Genomic DNA, 21,633 nt, shown 5'->3' with positions numbered 1-21,633 from the left:
TAACAATTTAAAAAAAATTAACAGTTTAAGCTAATAGGAAAAATACATCTACATTTAAGTTTTCTAAGATAAAACTTGAGAAGACAGAGAATATTCTAGTTCAGTACAGTGGGCTCCAAACCAATTACACTTCTGAAATATATCTTTTTTTTTTTAAGATTTTATTTATTTATTTGACAGAGAGAGATCACAAGTAGGCAGAGGGGAGGGGAGAGAGGGGGAGCAGGCTCCCCGCCGAGCAGAGGGTCTGATGCGGGGCTCAATCTCAGGACCTGAGATCATGACCTGAGCTGAAGGCAGAGGCTTAACCCACTGAGCCACCCAGGCGCCCCCTGAAATATATCTTGATTGTACTCCCTACATAGTATCATTATCATCATCATCTTCATGTTTTCTCTTCAGTGGGTTTGATTCATTGGGCATGTTCTGTGATGAAACCATGTTGGTAATAAGAATATTTTTGGGCCCAATTATTGAAGGATTAATCAGAACATTCTGAACTGCAGTTGTTGCAGGAACTGTAAACAGGAGAAAACACTCTCAAACTGAATCACCCAAAATCAGAAACATGGTAAATAATATTCAACAAGGCTAACTATAATTCTGATAAACAATTTTAATAGCATGAATTGCAACCACATCATAGAAACTTGGGTATTTATGCTGCATTAAAAGTTGAATAAAGTTTTTTTAGTACTTTAAAGTACTTAAAATAGTATCTAGACACATTATTTTTTTTAAACTACCTAAAATTTTAGTTAGTACTTAGCCATGGGAAGCGGTGCATGGGACTCAACCATGGAACATACTAAAGGCACATGTTCAGGGTCAGGAATCACATTTCCCTTAATATGCCAATATTTTAGGTAAGTAGTTTACTATGTACAATTAGGTGTTACAAGATGTAAAATGAAATACATGCAGTAATAAACTATGCTATAACAGTTCTACTTATAATTCCAACTTTACTCCTTCCATGAAGTGAGTAAAGGTATAATTTTTGTCTGGTGTACACTGTTATTTTCTTGAGCTTTAACCTTAAGTGCTTTTCCTTGCAGATGCTTTAGATTTGTGGACCCCAGCTTATTTTAATTCAGTGTTCTTTGAGAATGTGATGGTCATACTGAATACTGTTCCCCTCCCAAAACATTACATATATGTAAAATTTCATACAATTTTAGTAGTGGGCTCATTGACCCTTTTGAAGAACCCTGATGTGGAACATGATTGCCATCTTCTGGGATGCAATTAAAACAACTCTTGCTGTAGGAATACAAACTGTTCTATAATCACAAGTTACTCTCAAATTTTAAAATTAAAAAAAAACTTAAAAAAGAACCACTTTCAAATCCCCCCATGCCATGCCCATCATGTTACCTGATTTGACAGGTGTGGACTGAGAGGGTGGAATCTGCACTGTGTATCTTTGGCTTGTCACTGACACTGGAGGTACAGCTTTATTTGGGACAGACGCTGTTTGCGGGGTTGCTGTGGTTGTAATTAACAGACCATGTTAGTTACATGACTTCCATTATATGAGTTTATATTCTGCACTTCTTAGCTTATTAGAAACTACCTTCAAAGTACAGGGAACTGATGAAAGGTGAGAAAAAAAACATCCAAAATAAGCAAAGTACAAGCTCAATAAATTAGATGCTAAAAGTTCAGGATAGTATAGTGGTAAAGAATGTAGGCTCTGGAGCCTACCTACTTGAGTTTGAATCTGGGCTTTATCGCCTACTAGCTGGATGTCTTTGGGAAAGTTACTTAATCTTTTAGTACTTAAGTTTTCTCACCTGTTAAATGGGATAACAGTACCTGTTACTTGGATTGTTGTGAAAATTAAAATTTCTGTAAAGCTCTTCAAACAGCATCTGACACTGAATTTTAGCTGTATGAAGTTGTGAAATTAAGTGTCTAAGCTAGCAGAATAAAGACCCAAGTTTGGTATTCATTATGTTAAATGGCACTTTTAATCTCTTTTATGAGAATTAGAAGATGTCTACTAGGCTTGTGAAGCTAAATCAACATATATCTAACAAAAGCCTATCAAAATATACCCACTTATGGTACCCATGTGGGTACCAAGTATTTTTTTAAGCAAAAGGGATGTTGGAGATAATTTAGTCCACTCCCCCATCTTAATTCTACCCATTATTCCAGGTAGAACTCATACCACCATATTTTATATAATTCCCTTGATTTGCTCAGAAGTCATTGCCTGCCTCTGAAATTCCCTTGTCATAGAAGCCTTTATCAGTATCTTACCCTGTTCACTAAATTACAAGCCTTGGCTGACACTTTTTTATCCATATGAGCATATGGTTTTTGTTCCTTAACTCCTAATAGGCACACAACAAATTTCTGCTTAATGAATGAATTCTGCAAGACTCAAAGACATACACAGACATCATAGCTCTCTTAAAAAATGCATTTATGGAAACATATCTGTTCTAGTTTTTCCTTTGGGGATACAGGCTTTTCATACATCCCTTTCCCCTGGAACCAGCAGTCTGCCCAGAGAAGATCTGCCGAAAAAAAGTACAACTATCCTTCCTAGGGACAGAGAAAGCCTAAATGGGGGAAGAAAGCTCACAAGTACCCAGGAATCTGGCTTTAGTGCTTTCTCTCCCCAGCTCAGGAGGTGAGGCCTTACTCTAACATATCTTGATTCCTAGGCACTTCTGATGCATTAAGGGTGAGTTTAAAGAATTCGGTCAAGGTTAGTGAAACAATACTCTGTATTTTATTTTGTCAAGGGAATTCACAATAGGTAGATGTTTTCTTGGCCATTACTGCAAGGATTTGTTGACATTTAAGTAAGTATGGACTTTCATCTTTAAAATTGAACACAGCAGATGCTCAGATCTCGAATGCTTTATAAAATTCATTTTTTAAGTTTAAAACTACTATCTTTAATTCTAGATTTCAGCAGCTCCCTCATTATAGATTTAAAAAAAAATCTCTAAAATACGCATAGTAAATGTCTAACGGATAAAAATCACAACTGACAACTAAAATTGGTTTACTTGTCAACATGTGTAATGGTTTACCACAGCCTAGAGTTTTTTAAAAAACTGGTATTTGCTGAAGTAGTATGAGTCTGCAGATAAACAGTATATGACCAAAGTCACACAAATTATATATGCAAATTTCTGTCCACAAAGATAACATGCGGGTAAATTAGAAGTGTACAACTAATACTATACCAGGTTGGTTTTAGAATGTTGACATGAGAATATGAAGAGATTTTCTACACACTGCAAAAAATCAAATGCTGCTTACATTAGAGCTATATGACATTTGTAGGACTCAAGTTGTAAGCCAAAAGAGCCAAAAAAAAACAAAACAAAAAAAAACCCAAAACAAAACATGTCAAAGAGAAGGATTCTTTCTGAAAATACTTTGATTATGAAAGAAATCTGGCAGGAATAATAGGACCAAAAACGTCAGGAAATCTAAATCCATTTTGTTTTCCGTATTCCCTAAACAATAACATTAAAAAAAACCCGTAATGGTTTCTAAATACCATTCTTCTTTAAAAGAAACCAGGGCTCTTAGGAGAAGTGGCTGGTAGGGCTGGGGTAAGGAAAATTAAGGGGAGTTTAGAGCATCTTGTGCCAGGAAACAAGATACACTCAAAAGAATGATAGAGACCTGTCACAAAGGGCACAGGAGACAGCTTGAAGGGGCAATAGAGTTAATCTTTTGAAAAAATTAGTATTAAAAACAATGATTTTTTTCTTTGAAATACTTAAACTTTTTGTACATTTTAAACTTCTTTTTTTCGGTTGCATTCTCTTGCCAGCTTACTCAAATTAATTTCTCATAACAAGCAGGCTATTGCCATGAGTGTTTGGAAACTTGATTTGTATAGAAGGCAGAAAAAAACACAGCTTGAATGGTTTTTGGTACCTAGTTTATACCAACAACAATGCTGGGTAATGTCTAATTCTGTACTCATTTGGGATAAGATACTCATGGCTTTCTCATTTTGAAATCTGATAAAAATACATATTTATAGTTTTACTAGAGGACGAGTAAATGTATCAATGTCAACACACATTTGGGAATTTCTGACTCAGCTTTTGACTTGGATTATAGTTCAAGACCAAGTGCTGAGGCACTTCACCAGACAGAAAAGGCATTTCCTTCTCTCACTTACCTACAGTAGGAGTGGAAGGTCTGCTACTAACAGCACCAACACTTAACCGCGGTACTAGTCTTCCCTGGTTAGGTCCCTAGGGGATTTAAAAAGCTACTTTTAATGTTTAGATCTGACCCCTAAACTTAACAGGAATGAAGTTAAGATTGTGGATGTGAGTTATTAATGGATAACCCTTGGCAAGAATGTACTGTTTTTGTTCCATTAGTGTTCTAAATCCAACATTTAAACTAGGGTCTTCACAAACATACATATTTCTACAGAAACATGGATATGAGCACACAAAATTTTTAGGTTTAGGGTAGAGTCTTAACTTGGGGATGACAGCTAATATCCTTTATGATTTTTAATCTTAACTAGTTAATATCTTAACCTAAAAAGAAAGATACTCTCTTATGGCAGAATGTCAGACAACAAAGGCAGCTGGCTGAATGTGGGGAAAACTTTTTCATTGGTGGGAGAGCCTTAGGTCATATTTCAGAAAGCGAGTCCAATTCCTCATGATATACCATTTACTCTGTTACCAGGTGCCACAAACAACTGAAAAATATGTAAATACTGGGAGTTAACGTAAGATTGTGCAGTTCCTAGTGACAGGTGCCAAGAGGTTATGATACGGGTTTCTTGGGTCTGATTTACAGTGTGAATAAATGCTTGCTTGCAGCTCTTAGCCTTTTTCGATCAATGAAGCACTTTTTTATTAATATTTTTCTTCGTAACGTAATGTTAACAATGTTACTCCTATAGGCACGCAACGTAAATACTGGAAGTTAACGAGGCCTGGGAATCAGTACCAGATTTGCCACTAATTCCATAGGTGAACTGAGGATTAGTTCCCTGATGGGGAAATTAATTGTTGAGTTAGATGAACACTAAAGTTCCTTTTTGCTCTAAAAATCTTGCACCTTATATTTTAACGAAGTAGCTAATTGCAGACATGGTATTTTCAAGGCTATACGTGTAAAAAATCCTAGTAAATCATCTTAGTCTTTAACCTACTAATCCATCTACAGGACTATGCATTTTACAAATTCCCCTAACACATCTCACCTTTTAAAAAAACTGAGCTGACCAGAAATTCTTACCTTTTTAATTAAGGACTTCAGCCTGTAGTTTGGAGCTGTTAAGCAGTATCTGTCAGGTGGCAGTCTGGGTCCTGCATATGGCTTAATCAGTGGTAAAGGGGTTTGATTTTTCTGCCTTGCAATATCGAGTAAAAACTAAAAAAAAAAAAAGTCCTTATTAGAACTACAATGTAAGAAATTTTATGTAAAATGAACTTCAAATAAGTTTGCTCACATCTCTCGGAGGAGGAGAAGTAAAAGACTGATCAGCCCGACACTGGATTGCCAGTCTCACATCATCTGCATCAACATTAGGTTTCTTAGCATGACTTGAATAAATTTTTGCATCATCCAGAATTGTAGTCACATATCCTTTAAGAACAAAACATTATGAAGCATTAAAACCGCTTAATATTTAAGGTCACTTTTCTTAACGGGAGGTTCTACTAACTTCTAGAAAGTTTATGAATTTTGCTTCTAGTATCTAATTGTCCTATTTTACATGGCCAATTTTAAACAGATAGCACGGTATAAATACTATTGTCCCCTTAGCTTGAGCTCTCTTACTGCTTTAGGCTGCATTCTGTGATACTGTTCAAGCAATTTAGTTGAAAATGTTCTTAAGATAAAACAGTGTTTTCAAATTCACAAGTTAGGCAAATTTTTGTTTTGTTAACTTACGGAAAGCAAATTCCAACATTTGATTTATAACCCTTGGTTCATACTCCGTAATTCCCATATCCTTCAGGATTTGTGCCATCACCTGTGGATTCGAATAAAAATGCCAGATGCATAATCTAGGTACTGGAAATCAAGACTGGACCAAAGGTAGTATTTATGATAAAAGTTCCCCCTTCTCTGGGCTACATACTTTTCCTCTCCAGTGTCAGGGTCACACCAAAAGCCATCCTAACCTCTGCTGAAAACTTTATGTTTTGGCGGGGGTGGGGGTGGGGGTGGGGGTGGGGGGGTGGGGGCAGAGAGAACAAAAAGATTCGGGTTGGCTTTCCCCAAGAAAAGAGAGGGGAGGCTACAGCTGGTTGTCATTTTCCGATGCGGCAATGGGGGAAGCTCGCAGCAGATATTGGACGCGAGGGTCAGGACTCACAGACCTGGCGAGACGACAAAGCGTCTGGGGCCCAAGGCCCAGGAGACAAAGCTGGGTGGCTGGACTAAGCACTCCGGCGGGCCTTAAGCCACCCCCTAAGCGGGTCTGCCGGGGTTGCGAGAGAAGTGCCCTGGGGTCCAGGGCACCCCCGTGTCCCACTCCTCCTGGTCGCCCCAATTGGGCTGAAGCGGGCGCGCGAGCCCGTCCTGAAGCCCTCCGCCAGGGCCTGCCTCCCGAGACCCTAGCCGTGCCTATCCTGCCCGCCTCTCATCCTTCGCACTTACCAAGGCATCTCTCGGAGCGTTCTTAGGAGGCGCCATCTTGCCGGACTCCATGTTATCCTGCCCCTCGTCATCCGGGGAGAGAGGGCTTCTCGCCGGCTTCTCGCTCAGGCTCCACCCCTGCGGGGTGTGGAAGGCGGGGTTACAGCACCGGGCCGGCGGGCTGCTACTTTTAAGCTGCTACTCAACTGGGTGGAGTTTGAGGGTAGCAGGGCTATGGGTGGAGCGCGGGCTCAGGAGGATTGGAATAGACAGGTGAGTCTTCCCTGAGGAACCCTCGGCCAACACTTGGAACAGCCAAGAAGCTCATTTTTCTAGAGCAGTTCTCCGGGAAAGTGTACCAAATGGGTCACCTTTGTCTTTTCTGGGACCCCCTCCTCACACCTTCGCTGCTGCTACTCTGGCCCTTTCCATTTCCCTGCAATGCCCGCAGGGGCTCCCTCCACCTGCCCCTGTGATAGGGTTGGGGGGGGGGACACACCCAGTTAAATTTGTCAGATCCACGACGAATACATTTTTAGCTAAAGTCTATCTCCAGTATTACATGGGCTATACTTACCTACAAAATTATTTGTGGTTGATCTCACATTTAAGTTTAACTTGGCATTCTGTATTTTTCTTGAGTAATCTGGCAACTCTACCGTATAGCCTGCTCTCCACACAGCAGGCCTTTGGTCAGCTCTCATTATACTCGAAGCCCTGCTATTGTCTCCCATTTCATACTGATGAAAAGCTTAAAGCCTTTGTGGGCCTGCAAGATTCTCTGCTAGAGCCTCTCCAGCCTTGTCCCTTGGCCCTGAGTAGTTTCCTTTCTGTCCCTGCTGAGGCCCTCCAAGGGCTGTCACTTTGCCTCACAGATGCCCTCCTCTCCCCAGTCTCCACACAATAACCTGAGTGACTTCAAAAAAAAAAAAAAAAAAAAAAAGTACATCAGTTAAGCATCTCTGGCTTAAAGTGTCCCTTAAAGTATGCTTTCTTATTCCTCCACAATCCAACAATGCCCTAGTGTTCTCCGTCCCAGGAAGAGGCACTCTGAGCTACCCAGACCAGAAACAGCAGTTATCCATGTTATGCAGACCCCCTCCCCGCAATCCACACTCATTCTATAGCAGGTCTAATCAGCGCCACCTCCCAAAGTCACGCCATGTCAGTCTGTGCCTCCACATCCTCATTCAGTGCTACCATGCGAACAGTCCAAACCAACAGCCATACTCACGCAAGTCTATAGAAATAGGTCCTCGTAATAGGGCTACCCTACATTCTTCACACAACCAAAGGGATCTCTTAGTCGTAAATCACATAATTATATTCCTTTCTTTAAAACCTTCTAATGGCTTCCTTCACAAAACAAATTTGTACTGATTTCAGGGGGTTAGCAGACCTTTCAGTTTTGGGCACCAGCTTACCTCATCAGGGTTATCTGAATCAGTCATCCACCAGGCAGCCATCTTGAATTTTGGGCAGCAGCCCCAAGAACCACGTGTTCTTTAACACACTGTTTCTCTTGGGAACCCTGAACCCTGAACCTTCCTGTAAACACCTTTCTCAGCTCACTTTGAGCAATTACTGTGTAAGACTAATAATGATTTTCTCCCTTTGGACTAGGTAGTGCATGCACAAGGTACAAAGTTCTAAAAAATACATGTAGAAAATAAAAAGAAACCCCCTCTGGCTTATTCCACCCACTAATTTATCTTTCATAGAAGGCACCACAGTTTACCAGTATCTTGTCTATGTAATTTACAAATATCACCTTTTTTATATTTTGTTCCCCCATCCAAATGGTACTACACTGTTGGGGTGACCAACCTTTAGAACGCCAACAAAGGACACAGCTATACTAGATGAAAAGACCTATAATATGTAATAAGTAATTGTGCAGAAGTATTACTTTAAATAAAAATACGAAAATAAATGTTACTTAAAATTATGTTTCTCTGTATTATTTTTCTGTTACATGCTATTATTTAAACAAAACAGTAGGACTAGTTAACAGTTAAACAATTAGTATGAATAGTAGGACTAAGTACTTTGTACATTTCTATCCCATTACAGCAATTTAGTTCTTGAATATTTAAATTTTATAAGTTGTAGTGTATATTCTTAGTATACATAAATGTAAGACTTTTAAAAAGGGGAATGTAAACACAATATGTATGATGATTTAGACATATCTGTAGCCCATATTTAGTGAAAAATAACAACAAAATGGTTTTTTTGACTCCATGGTACAGTAGGATATTTTTACTCTTTCTGTTTCTTTTCCAATAATATTTCTCTGAACTGCCTGCAGCCATTAGGACATCCTTGTTTTCTTTTATGTAGTGGTAAAACTGCATATAGTCTAACATGATATTCACTTTGATATGCATCTCTGGTCTTATTGAGCCTACATTAGACTGATTCTTGGTGTCAGTCCAGTGTGGTGCCATAAACCTACACTTGATCTTAGCCAAAAGGCCGAGAAGCGATGTGGTGGTGCCATAAACCTAAACGACCTTTCAAAAAAAAGTGTTTGAGAATGTAATATTCCTCAGTAGTACTTATAGGAATAGCAGGTTTTTACATATGTAGGAGTTAGTTTTCAGTTCTCCAGAAATGTTTATTCACTTAGTACTAGAGGCTGGTCTTGGTAGACCAGCTATTTGTCAGTCAGTTAGGCCCTTTGCATCTATACATTCATCCTATGGGCTGTCCATGACTAATATGTTCACCACTTTTTAACATTCCAAAGCACATTAGATGTCATCATAAATTAAACCTTTTTTTTAACCCCCTCAGGGAAAAAGGTTTTAAAGCACAGAGGTAATTTCAACTTATGAAATTGAAGTTAGATTCCAAGTAAGCTAAAATTTTAGTAATGAAATGAGAGTCCTGTTTAACTTGGGTGCCTTTCTGGCGAGTTTTTTTGTTGTTCTGAAGTAGTCTTATTTCCAAAAACTGAGTCTTTTTTTTTTTCCTGTATGAGTTTTTGTTGTAGCCTACACATAACATCAGGCAGCTTAGACGCAGTTAGTTCTTTTCAAGTCTCCATATGGCCTCTTCAAAGATTACCAAGCAGTTTTAGAGAGACAGCATATACATCTCTGTTTTACTGTAATCCTTTCGCCATTCTCATCCTCAGTATATTTACAAATTAAAGGACATTTTCCTTGTCCTGCATTTTGAAAGCAAGTTTACAGCAGGCCAACGTTTTTAACACCTTTTCTATGGCCAGTAACAATAATAAGCATCATGTAAGGCACATGTTTTATGGAGAGTATTCCTTCCATTTCAGTACAGTAAAAAAGTCTCATTAGGTGCTTTTATATATTTTGAGAGAACTTAAAAGTGGACAAAACTTCATTATGAAAGCTTCAATAGCCCAGGTAAGAAATCATGCTCCTTTTTTTTATTTTAAGCGGTATTGTGTACAAGATGTATGTATACTTAGCAGATAAGATCTTTTCATTTTCTTGGGTCAAAGTTTATAGACTGAATGGAATATGTCAAACTTTATATTTACATCTATGCTTCAATATGAACATAGATGAGAAAAATATAGTTTGTATTTGGACAAGATATCAATATTCTTTTGTTTTGGGGCACCTAGGTGGCTCAGTCAGTTGAGCATCCGACTTTTGAGTTCAGCTTTGGCCCTGATCTCGGGGTTGTGAGATCAAGCCCTGCATTGGGCTCTCTGCATTGGATGTGGAGCCTGCTTAAGATTCTTTTTCTCCCTCTTCCTCTGTTCCTTCCCTCCCAGAAATATTCTTTTATTTTTTTATAGTATTCTAAAAATTAAGGTAGAGTTGACATACAGTATTAGTTTCAGGTACACAATGTAGTGATTAGATATTTTTAAACATTATGAAATGATCAACATGACAAATCTAGTTACCATCTGTTACCATACATAGTTATTACAATGTTATTGGCTATATTCCCTATGCTGTACTTTACATCCCAGTTACTTATTTTGTGCTGGAAGTTTGTACCTCTTAATCTTCTTCACCTATTTTACTCATCCCTCCCAACCCTTCTCCTTTGGCAACCACCAATTTGTTCTCTGTATTTATGACTCTGTTTATGTTTTTTTTTTATAATATTCCACATGTAAGTGAAATTATATGGTAATTGTCTTTCTCTGTCTTAGTTTACTTAGCATAATACTCTTTAGGTCCATCCATGTTGTCACAGATGGCAAGACTTCACTCTTATTTATGGGTTAATAATAGTCTGTTGTGTATATGTACACTACATTTTCTTTGTCCATTTATCTATTGATGAACATTAGATTGCTTCCATATCATGGCTACCATAAATAATGCTTCAATAAACATAGGGACACATACATCTTTTTGAATTAGTGTTTTTGTTTTCTTTGGATAAATACCCAGGAGTGGAATTGGTGGCTCATATGATATTTCTATGTTTAATTTTTTGAGGAAACTCTTTTCCCCTTGGTATATATTTTTTAATCTGATTTTTTTTTTTTGCCACTGAGTTGTATGAATTCTTACAGCTTCATTATTGGTGTATAGAAATGCAATAGATTTCTGTACTTTGATTTCATATCCTGCAAATTTACTGAATTTGTATATCAGTTCTAGTAGGTTTTTGGTAGAGTCTTCCAGGTTTCCTATATATAGTATCATGTCATCTGCAAATAGTGCAAGTTTTCTTCTCTCTTACTGATTTAGATGCCTTTTATTTCTTATTGTCTGATAGCTGTGACTAGGACTTCCAGTACTTTGTTGAATAAAAGTGGTGAGAGTGGATATCCTTGTCTGGTTCCTGACCTTAGTGAAAGGCTCTCAGTTTTTCTCCATTGAGGATGATACTAGCTGTGGGTTTTTCATATATGGCCTTTATTATACTGAAGTAAGTTCCTTCTAAACCTACTTTGTTGAGGGTTTGTATCAGGAATGGATGTTGTACTTTGTCAAATGCTTTTTTTCCCATGTATTGATGATCATATGATCATACGGTTCTTCTCCTTTCTTTTAGTGATGTGATGTATCATGTTGATTGATTAGCAAATATTGAACCTACCTACAATCCACGAATAAGTCTTACTTGATTGTGGTGAATGATCTTTTTAATGTACTGTTGAATTCATCTTGCTAGTATTTTGTTGAGAATTTTTGCATCCATGTCCATCAGGAATATTGGCCTGTACATTTTTTTTAGTGGTGTCTTTATTTGGTTTTGGTATCATGGTAATGCTGGCCTCATGGAATGAATTTCGCAGTTTTTGTTCCTTTTTCATTTTTTGGAATAGTTTGAGAAGAATAGGTATTAAGTCTTCTTGAAATGTATGGTAGAATTTGCCTGTGAAGCCATCTTTTTGTTTGTTGGGGTTTTTTTGATTACTGATTCAATTTCTTTGCTGATTGTTGGTCTGTTCAAATTTTCTGTTTCTTCCTGTTTCAGTTTTGGTAGTTTATGTTTCTAGGAGTTTATCCATTTCTTCCAGGTTGTCCAATTTGTTGGCATATAGTTTTTCATAATAATCTCTTATGATTGTGTTTCTGTGGTATTATTTCTTCTCTTTCATTTGTGATTTACTTGAATCCTTTCTTTTTTTTTCTTGATACATCTGTCTAGAGGTTTATGTATTTTGTTGACTTTTTCTTCAGAGAACCAGCTGCTTGTTTTCTTTGATCAACAGATCAAATTGTTCTTTTAGTTTCTATGTTGTTTATTTCTGCTCTAATCTTTATTATTTCCTTCTGCTGGTTTTAGGATATCTTTTTTGCTCTTTTTCTAGCCTCTTTAGGTTGTGTATTTGAGATTTTTCTTGCTTCTTGAGGTAGATCTGTAATTCTGTATACTTCCTTATGACTGCTTTTACTGCATCCCAAAAGTTTTGGACCATTGTGTTTGGACCATTTTCTTTTATTTTTGCATTGATTTCCATGTTTTTAAAAATTTCTTCTTTTATTTCCTGTTTGACTCATTCATTCTTTAGTAGCATGTTGTTTAATCTCCATGTATTTGTGGTCTTTTTGGATTTTTTTTTTCTTGTGATTGACTTCTAGTTTCATAGTGTTGTAGTAGAAAAGGTGCATGGTACAACTTCAGTCTTCTTGAATTTGTTGAGGCTTTTTTGTGTGGCTGTTATGTGATCTATTCTGGAGAATGTTCCATGCATACTTGAAAAGAATGTGTATTCTGCTGTTTTAGGATGGAATGTTCTGAATATATCTGTTAAATCCATTTGGTCCACTGTGTCATTCAAAGCCATTGTTTCCTTGTTGATTTTCTGCTTAGATGATCTGTCCATTGATGTGAGTGGGGTGTTAAAGTCCCCTACTATTACTGTATTAATATCAATGAGTTTCTGTATGTTTATTATTATTATTATTATTTTTTAAGATTTTTATTTACTTGAGAGGGAGAGGCACAGCAAGAGAGAAAACATAAGCAGGGGGAGTGGGAGAGGGAGAAGTAGGCCCCCTGCTGAGTAGGGAGCCTGATGGGGGCTCCATTCCAGGACCCTGGGATCATGACCTGAGCTGAAAGCAGATGCTTAATGACTGAGGTGTCCCTCTTTATGTTTATTATTTATTGATGCATACATTTAGGTGCTTGCAAGTTGGGGGCATAAATTTTTACAATTGTTCATTCTTCTTGATGGATGGACCCCTTAATTATGATAGAAATGCAATAGATTTCTGTATATTGATTTTGTTTCCTGTGACATTGCTGAATTCTTGTATCAGTTCTAGCAATTTTTTGGTGGAGTCTTTCAGGTTTTTTATAGAGAGTAGTATGTCTTCTACAAAGAGTGAAAGTGACTTCTCCCCTTGCCCATTTAGGTGCCCTTTATTTCTTTATGTTGTTTGATTGCTGTGTTATGTTAAAGAATAGTGGTGAGAGTGGACATCTCTGTCTTGTTCCTGACTGTAGAGGAAATCTCTCAGTTTTTCTGCATGAAGGGTGATATTAGCTGTGAGTCTTTCATATATGGCCTTTATTATGTTGAGGCCTGTTCTATCTAAACTTACTTTGTTGAGGGTTTTTATCATGACATGGCTGTTGTACTTTGTGAAATGTTCTTTTTGCATCCATTGAGGGGATCATATGGTTCTTATCCTTTCTTTCATTGATGTGGTATATCATGTTGATTGATTTGTGAATATTAAACTATGCTTGCAGCCCAGGAATAAATCCCATTCAGTCTTTTTGTACTTGTTGAGGCCTGATTTATGACCTAGCAGCACCTTTAGGGTTTTACCTCAACCAAGCACACTGACCTTTAAAATTCCAGGCTTTAAGCCATGCTGGTTGTAAGAACTCAGGAAAATCAGCCCCTCTCATTTTCCCAGTCAATGACTTTGGGGAAGTGTTCTCCTTATGCATTCCCATTTGTTCCTCTCTCTTGCCTTTCTCCATGACCATGGCTCCCTCCCCTCCACATCACCTGTGATCCATTTCAGTTCCAAACCACATCTCTATGCTTCCTGCCTTCTTCAGTGTGGCTTCCCCACCCCCCTTTAATTGTGAAATTTATTCTTTCAGTCTTCAGCTTGATTTCTGGGGTATTTAGAATGACTGGGTAATTATCAGGTCATGTTTGAGGGATGAAATGAGCCTAGGGTCCTCCTACTATGCCACCATCTTAGCTCTTCACCTTAAAGCAGCTATTAAAATAAATTAGTTCTACTCAATAAAAGAAGACTAGAAAGCCATCACCAAATTGCTAATTATAATTATTTTTATTTTTTATTTTAGTTGCTTATTTGATACAGAGAGAGAGTATAAGTCAGGGGGAGGAGCAAATGGAGAGGAAGAAGCAGTCTCCACTGAGCAGGGAGCCTGATGCAGGGCTCCATCCCAGAACCTTGAGATCATGACCTGTGCCGAAGGCAGATGGTCAACTGACTGAGCCACCTGGGCACCTCTAATTATATATTTTTATTTGATAGTTCTACAGGTGATTTTTATGTTTTTTAGTGATGCATTTAAATTTTTCATATAAACACACATTCCTTATGTAACAATAAAATGTGATGCTATTATTTAAAAACTCACAAAATATAAAAATAAAAAGGCATAGAATGAATTTATGTTACTTATTGTATCTACATTATTTTTGATCCTTTTCATTTCCAGCCTTCACTCAAGTCTGCTGATACTCCTAATTTATCTCGACAGTGCCCGATAAACACTCTTATTTTCAAAGTTTGAGATTATTTAGAAGTTTGAATTTTACACACTTACCTAAGTACGTGTATTTTATAACCATAAGTGGTTATGTAATCCTTAACCTTCATGTTTTTCATAGTAAAATAACTCAGTGTGACTTAGCCAATTTTTAACAAACTCACTCTTACAATGTGATCAAACAAACTAAAATATCTAAGCAAGTGTGTAAAACAGAACTGAGCAGTGCTTTATCCTTCTTTTTTTTAAAAAAAAGGCATTGTGGTTTTTCCAGGCATATTATGTTGGTCAACTGACTTGATCAAATGTAAAATTATATTGTCCAGATTATTATATACTCACTTTGAACATATTGATAGTGAGCATTTTGGTAATTTTGTTCATTTGAGTTATACATTGAAAACTTACTCTGTGCCAAACACTGAATGTGGCAGTGAGGATATGAAGATAAAGCCACAGTTCTTTCCCTGAAGTTCACAGTTTAATGGAGAAAAACGAAGAATACTAATGAAACACAGTGTGATAAGTGCTGTAATGGCTAATTAATGAGTTCTTTGTCATGTCATGATGTTAAGATTTCCCTCACTGCCTTATAATAGCTTTTGATTAGAAGAGTACATGATTGGACGTAGAATGTAAACAAATAGAGCAAAAAAACATGGGATAGGGTAGGTAAAGAACATTAATGAGAAGAGTTATTCCCAGATTGATGAGTGAGTAAATATGAGCCCAAAAAACCTACCTCACCAAAACAGGTCCACAGAATGAAATAGACAAAGAACTATTGGCCTAATGCATAGATACTGTTTTTGGAGTTAGGCACCCAGGGTTGATTTTAGCTGCTGTCCAGCCAAACAGTGATGCAGCCACCAAACACAATAAGTGGGTACATACTAAACATTGAGAAGATTGACAGACAAGCCAGAGAGGGGGAGAAAGTAAGTGAGCAGTCCAGAGAGGTGAGTGTAATGGGATTCCAATGGTAAAATAAATCAGTATTGATTTCAGACTCTCAAAAATAACTGCCTTACATTTATCTCATTAGTCAGCAGTACTTAGAAGGGGTGTGCTAAAACTTTCTATCTCCTCATTTTTCCAGGAAAGTAGGAGGGTCATCTCTGGTCCTTTCACGGGATTGCTAACTTAATGGATAAATAATATGTAGAAGTACTGGTGCCCAGATTACCCTCTTGGGCCTGCAGTCATGATTATTAAGGAGACAGGAATTTATTTTCTGGAATGTCTACCTATTTAATAATTTTACCCATTTTTTTGTACATCTAGTATTCACTAGGGTGTCATGCCTCTCAGTTATAGTATTTGAGAGTAGAATCGTATATAATCATTAACTTTCTTTTTTTTAAACGTTTTATTTATTTATTCGACAGAGAGAGATACTGTGAGAGAAGGAATGCAAATGGGGGAGTGGGAGAGGGAGGATCAGGCTTCCCGCCAAGCAGGGAGCCTGATGGATGCAGGGCTGGATCCCAGAACCCTGGGATCATGACCTGAGCCAAAGGCAGATGCTTAATGACTGAGCCACCCAGGCGCCCCCTTTCTGTTGCATTCCTGACAGATGTAGCTCTCAAATTTGTAATGATGAGAAGTTAAATTCAAGAACCTTGGACCAATTCCATTGTTGGAGCTTTACTTGTTAGGAAAACTTTTCTATTGTGAGTTGAAACCGACTCCTGGTACTTTTACGTTGTTGATTCTAGTTCCACTCTAGGCAGCTAGAATCATTGCTTTCACTCTGCAATAGACAACTTTGCTTGCTTATTTTTCTTCCTTGCCAAAGAATAGTTTTAGACCAGGTACTACCATTGACCACACAAAGATCAGGTTATCAATCTGTACAATAAGAATAATCGTAAGGATGGAGTAAAAATGAATGAGATAGTATCTAATGATCCCTCAAAGAAATTATGAATATGTTAGACGAAAGGAGCTTCACCAAAGCAGTTTAATATCATATATGATTATTTAACATTTAGGTTGAATCTTGGCATTGAAGAATATTACTAACAAAGCAAGCATCCAGTGAGATTGCACAAACTTCTTACTCTTTTTTCTGCAGTTGCTTCTCAACTCATCACTTAACTGTTAAAATCATATTCTTTTACTCAGAATTCCTGATTTTGTTCTCTAGGGCATAATTCAACTTGTTTATAATAAAATTAGACGCCTTTGTCACTTCAAAGTAGATGACTGTAACATCAAATGAAAGTCAGGGTTTGCCAGAAACTGTTAACTCATCTCTAGATAATGATATATATATATATTTTTTTAAATTAATTAATTAATTAATTTATTTATTTTCAGCATAACAGTATTCATTGTTTTTGCACCACACCCAGTGCTCCATGCAATCCGTGCCCTCTCTAATACCCACCACCAGGTTCCCTCATCCTCCCAACCCTCGCCGCTTCAAACCCCTCAGATTGTTTTTCAGAGTCCATAGTCTCTCATGGTTCACCTCCCCTTCCAATTTCCCCCAACTCCCTTCTCCTCTCTAACTCCCCTTGTCCTCCATGCTATTTGTTATGCTCCACAAATAAGTGAAACCATATGATAATTGACTCTCTCTGCTTGACTTATTTCACTCAGCATAATCTCTTCCAGTCCCAATTTTTGTAGCAACATGGACGGGACTGGAAGAGATTAATAATACATTTTTTAACTTTTGGAAGCATGATGAAGATTTTTGTAGATAAGCTCATAAAGATACATTTTGATTCAAATTAAAACATCTGATTGCCTCCTCTATGTGTAGAAATTATATTGGTTAGATTGTCCTCAGCTTCAAGTAACAGAAACTGTCTCAAACTGTCTTTTTTTTGGACCAGTCATTATCATTTTAATTTTCATGATAGCTTTCCCTTTTTAAAAATATTAAATATTTAGTAAATATTAAAAACAGACTCCTACACAAGCAGTGGGCCAAATAAATCACATGGCAAATAAAAATATGTCTCAAGGGGCGCCTGGGTGGCTCAGTGGGTTAAGCCTCTGCCTTCGGCTCGGGTCATGGTCTCAGGGTCCTGGGATCGAGCCCCACGTCGGGCTCTCTGCTCAGCGGAGAGCCTGCTTCCCTTCCTCTCTCTCTCTACCTGCCTCTCTGCCTACTTGTGATCTCTGTCTGTCAAATAACTAAATAAAATCTTAAAAAAAAAAAATTAAAAAAAAATATGTCTCAAAACAAAAGAAAAAGAAAACATAATATTCTAAAACCCATGGGATGCAGCAAAAGTAGATGTTTGAGTGAAATTTATGCTATATAAATTTAATGCTAATATTAAGAAATGCTAGTATTTAAATGCTAGTATTAAGATAAAAACAACTTTATGCCATAAGGAACTAGGAAAAGAAGAAAGGTAGCTGAAAAATTAGTAGAGGATGGAATAACAAAGAAAAATCAGAAATAAATAAAATAGAAACCAGAGTAAACAATAACATAATATTGAAAGTAAGGACCAGTTTTTCCAAAAAATAAATTTGACAGTGCTTTAACTACATTAATGGAGGAAAAAAGACGACTCAAAAACCAAAATGAGAAATGGAAGCAAAAACAGTACAACAGATATAACAGAAATACATAGTGAGATGAGATTACTATAAACATTTATACACTAACAAATCAGATCACTTAGAAAAAAAAAAAAACAGATAATTCCTAAAAAGGCACAAGTTACCGGGATTCAGTCATAAATCTTGAATCTAAGATATGGGAAATCATCTTTGACCAATAACAAGAATGAAAGCTGACTTAGGACTCAAAAATCTCCCAGCACAAAAAAGCCCAAGACTACATGGTTTCATTGGAGTATTCTAGCAGACATTTCAAAAAATAATTAATTACAATCTTTATCAAAATTTTACAAATAGTAGAATAGAGGGAACACACTCAAAAGCATTCTATGAGGCCAGTATTACCCTGACACCTAAGTAGGATAAAAATAACACAAGTACAAAAAAATCTACTTTGTCAGACATAACCTTTGCTGCTCCAGCTTTTTTTGACACCCATTTGCATGATAAATGTTTCTAAATCTAAAGGTGTCTTTACATCTAAAATGAGTCTTTTGTAGGCAGCATATAGATGGGCCTTGTTTTTAAATTCATTCTGACACCCTCTGTCTTTTGATTGGAATGTTAAGTCCATTCACATTCAAAGGTATGTATCTATTGCCATTTTATTACTTGTTTTATCTTTGTTTCTGGAGATTTTCTCTGATCCCTCTTTTTGTCTTTTATGGTTTGCTGATTTTCTTTGGTGATATATTTGGATTTCTTTCTCTGGATTTCTTTGTGTATTTATTTGTGGTTTTTGCTTCATGGTTACCATTAGGTTTGTATATAATCTCTTCTGTATATAGCACTCTGTGTTAAGTTGATGGTCATTTAAGTTTGAACCCATTCTTTACTCCTCCTCACATTTTAGGTATATGTTGTTATATTTTTTATCCTTTATTTTGTGAGTTCCTTGACTGATTTTTTTAAAGAAATACTCATTTTCACTACCTTTGTGTTTTCTACCTTTATACCGTTAGCTTTGTTCTTTCCTTTACACTCAAGGAATCACCTTTAATATTTCCTGCAGGGCTGTATTAGTAGTCATGACTGTCTTAAGTTTTGTTTGTCTGAGAAACTCTTTATCTCTCGTTCTGTTCTGAATGATAGCCTTGCTGGATAGAGTATTCTTCACTGCAGATTTTTCCCACTCAGCACTTCGACTATATCATGCCACTTCTTCTTTTTTTTTTTTAATTTTATTTATTTATTTGACAGATAGAGATCACAAGTAGGTAGAGGGGCAAGTAGAGAGAGAGGAGGAAGCAGGCTCCCTGCTGAGCAGAGAGCCCGATGCAGGGCTCGATCCCAGAACCCTGAGATCATGACCTGAGCCGAAGGCAGAGGCTTAACCCCTGAGCCACCCAGGTGCCCCTATCATGCCACTTCTTTCTGATTTGGAAATTTTCTGCTGAGAAATCCCTTGCTAACCTTATGGATTTTCTTTTGTAACTCACTGTCTTCTTTTATCTTCCCCTTTTAATTTTTTTTCTTTATTACTGTATTTTGCTAATTCCTTACAATATGTCTTGGTGTGTATCTCCTTTTGTTGATTATGATGGGAGGTCTTTGTGCCTCCTGGATCTGGGTATGTTACCTTCCCCAGATGAGGGATGTTTTGAGCTATTGTTTCTTCAAATAAATTTTCTGTACCCCTTTCTCTTTCTTCAGGGACTCCTGAAATATGATTGTTGTTATGTTTCTTGGAGCACTGAGTTCCCAGTCTATTTTCATGTTGTATAATTGCTTTTTCTCTCTTGTTCAGCCTGATTACTTTCCATTATTCTATCTCCTAGGTTACTAATTTCTTCCTCTGTTTCTTGCACCCTGCTGTTCATTCCATCAAGTGTGTTTCTCATCTTCTTTAATTTATTTTTATAATTTAAATTCAGTTAATTTTATAGAATGTATTATTAGTTTCAGAGGTAGAGTTCAGTGATTGATCAGTCTTATGTAACATCTAGTGTTCATTGCATCACATGCCCTCTTCAATGTTCATCATCCAGTTACCCCATCTTCCTATTCCCTCCTCTCCAGTAGTAACCCTCAGTGTTTCCTATGATTAAGAGTCTCTTACAGTTTGTCTAGTGTGTGTTTCTCATCTTGTTTATTGAACCCTTTATCTCTGTCATGTTATTTCTTTTTTAAAAGATTTTGTTTATTTATTTTAGAGTGAGAGTGAGAGAGACAGACAGAGAGCACTAGAGAGTATGAGTGGGGCGGGGAGGGGCAGAGGGAGAGGGAGAAGCAGATTTCCTGCTGAGCAGGGAGCCCATCACAGCAGTCAGTCCCAGGACCCTGGCATCGTGACCTGAGCTGAAGGCAGATGCCCAACCCACTGAGCCACCTAGACACCACTGCCATGTTATTTCTTATCTCTGTGTTAAGGGTCTCACTCATGTCTTCCTCTCTTTTCTCAAGTCCAGTGAGTATCCTGAAGATCGCTAATTTAAATTCTCTATCAGACATATTACTTATATCTGCTTCATTTAGATCACTGGCCATGGCCTTGTCCTGTTCTTTCGTTTGGGATAAATTTCTCTTCTCATTTTGTTTAGGTTTTGGTACCCTTTTCTCTGTGTTAGGAAAGTCAGCTGTATCTCCTGTTCTTGGAGGGTAATAGCCTTATGAAGAAGAGGTCCTGTATTGCCCTGCTGTGTAGTGTCCCCTGTCCCCCAGGGCCTGGCAATTTTGTTAGTGTCTCCTATGGGTGCTGTGTTTGCTGTGCTGTTTTGTCTTGGTTGCTTTATCCTTCAGGCCAGTCATCTGCAGAGTCCCTCTTTGCCTGTTATGGGAGGTGTTTGGGCTCTGGCCCGAATGTGGCACATTTTAACTAGGTGTGCTCTGGTCTGTTTGTGAAATGGGAGGTCACCTGGCTCTGCAAAACTCCTATGTTGGGAGATGCAGCATGAGGAGAAATTTGGCTGGTCTTCTCGGGGATGGGGCCTACTGTGCTGGGACCGAGGCAAGCATGACCACGAGGGGGGATTCCATGGGACTGTAGAGGGGGAGCAGGGCTCTGTATAAGCAAGTTAGGTAGCAAGTATCAGTACTGTGCTGGTTCCCACAGGTGACCCTGTGCTTATGCTGAGGGGAAAGGTACAGGAAAATTATGCCTGACAGTCCCTTTTATTCCTGGAGAAGTCTCTCTGTGCACATTCTCTTGGATGGGCTCTGAGATAAGTGAATAACCTCCCCACTATGTGCCCTAGGCACTCTTCAGATCACTGTTTTCACACTGTATCTACAGGTTGTTTGCCTGCCTTTTTTTCCAGAGCAGTACACTGCCTCTGG

General features: G+C 37.7%; 1 protein-coding gene across 2 annotated transcripts; it reads right to left on the bottom strand.

Moving 5' to 3' along the window:
• Positions 1-293: 293 nt before the first annotated feature.
• Positions 294-6,801, bottom strand: LOC111160916 (TATA-box binding protein associated factor 9b). Of its 2 annotated transcripts, none has more exons than XM_022524301.1 (7): positions 6,622-6,801; positions 5,911-5,992; positions 5,465-5,601; positions 5,238-5,385; positions 4,165-4,219; positions 1,378-1,493; positions 294-518 (listed from the first exon to the last, which is right to left on the bottom strand). In XM_022524301.1, the coding sequence occupies exons 1-7, from the start codon at positions 6,670-6,672 to the stop codon at positions 358-360; spliced, it is 750 nt and encodes a 249-aa protein (XP_022380009.1). In that variant the 5' UTR covers positions 6,673-6,801; the 3' UTR covers positions 294-357. The 2 variants fall into 2 exon arrangements, with proteins under 2 accessions (XP_022380009.1, XP_022380008.1); XM_022524300.1 differs by having other exon boundaries at positions 1,378-1,488; positions 4,166-4,241; positions 5,251-5,385; positions 6,622-6,800.
• Between the last annotated feature and the right edge of the window lie 14,832 nt (positions 6,802-21,633).

This window comes from Enhydra lutris, unplaced genomic scaffold, assembly GCF_002288905.1.
Source record: "Enhydra lutris kenyoni isolate GAN:26980312 unplaced genomic scaffold, ASM228890v2 scaffoldscaffold79, whole genome shotgun sequence".
NCBI classification, from domain to species: Eukaryota; Metazoa; Chordata; class Mammalia; order Carnivora; family Mustelidae; genus Enhydra; species Enhydra lutris.
This window is presented reverse-complemented; position numbering and strand designations above follow the sequence as displayed.

Excerpts from the sequence above, each read along its gene's own strand:
- LOC111160916 (XM_022524300.1), bottom strand. The coding sequence starts at position 6,672 with ATGGAGTCCGGCAAGATGGCGCCTCCTAAGAACGCTCCGAGAGATGCC. Across the intron at positions 5,386-5,464 it reads CTTCTCCTCCTCCGAGAGAT|TTTTTACTCGATATTGCAAG; the intron begins GTGAGCAAACTT and ends TTTTTTTTTTAG. Across the intron at positions 4,242-5,250 it reads TGAAGTCCTTAATTAAAAAG|GGACCTAACCAGGGAAGACT; the intron begins GTAAGAATTTCT and ends TAAATCCCCTAG.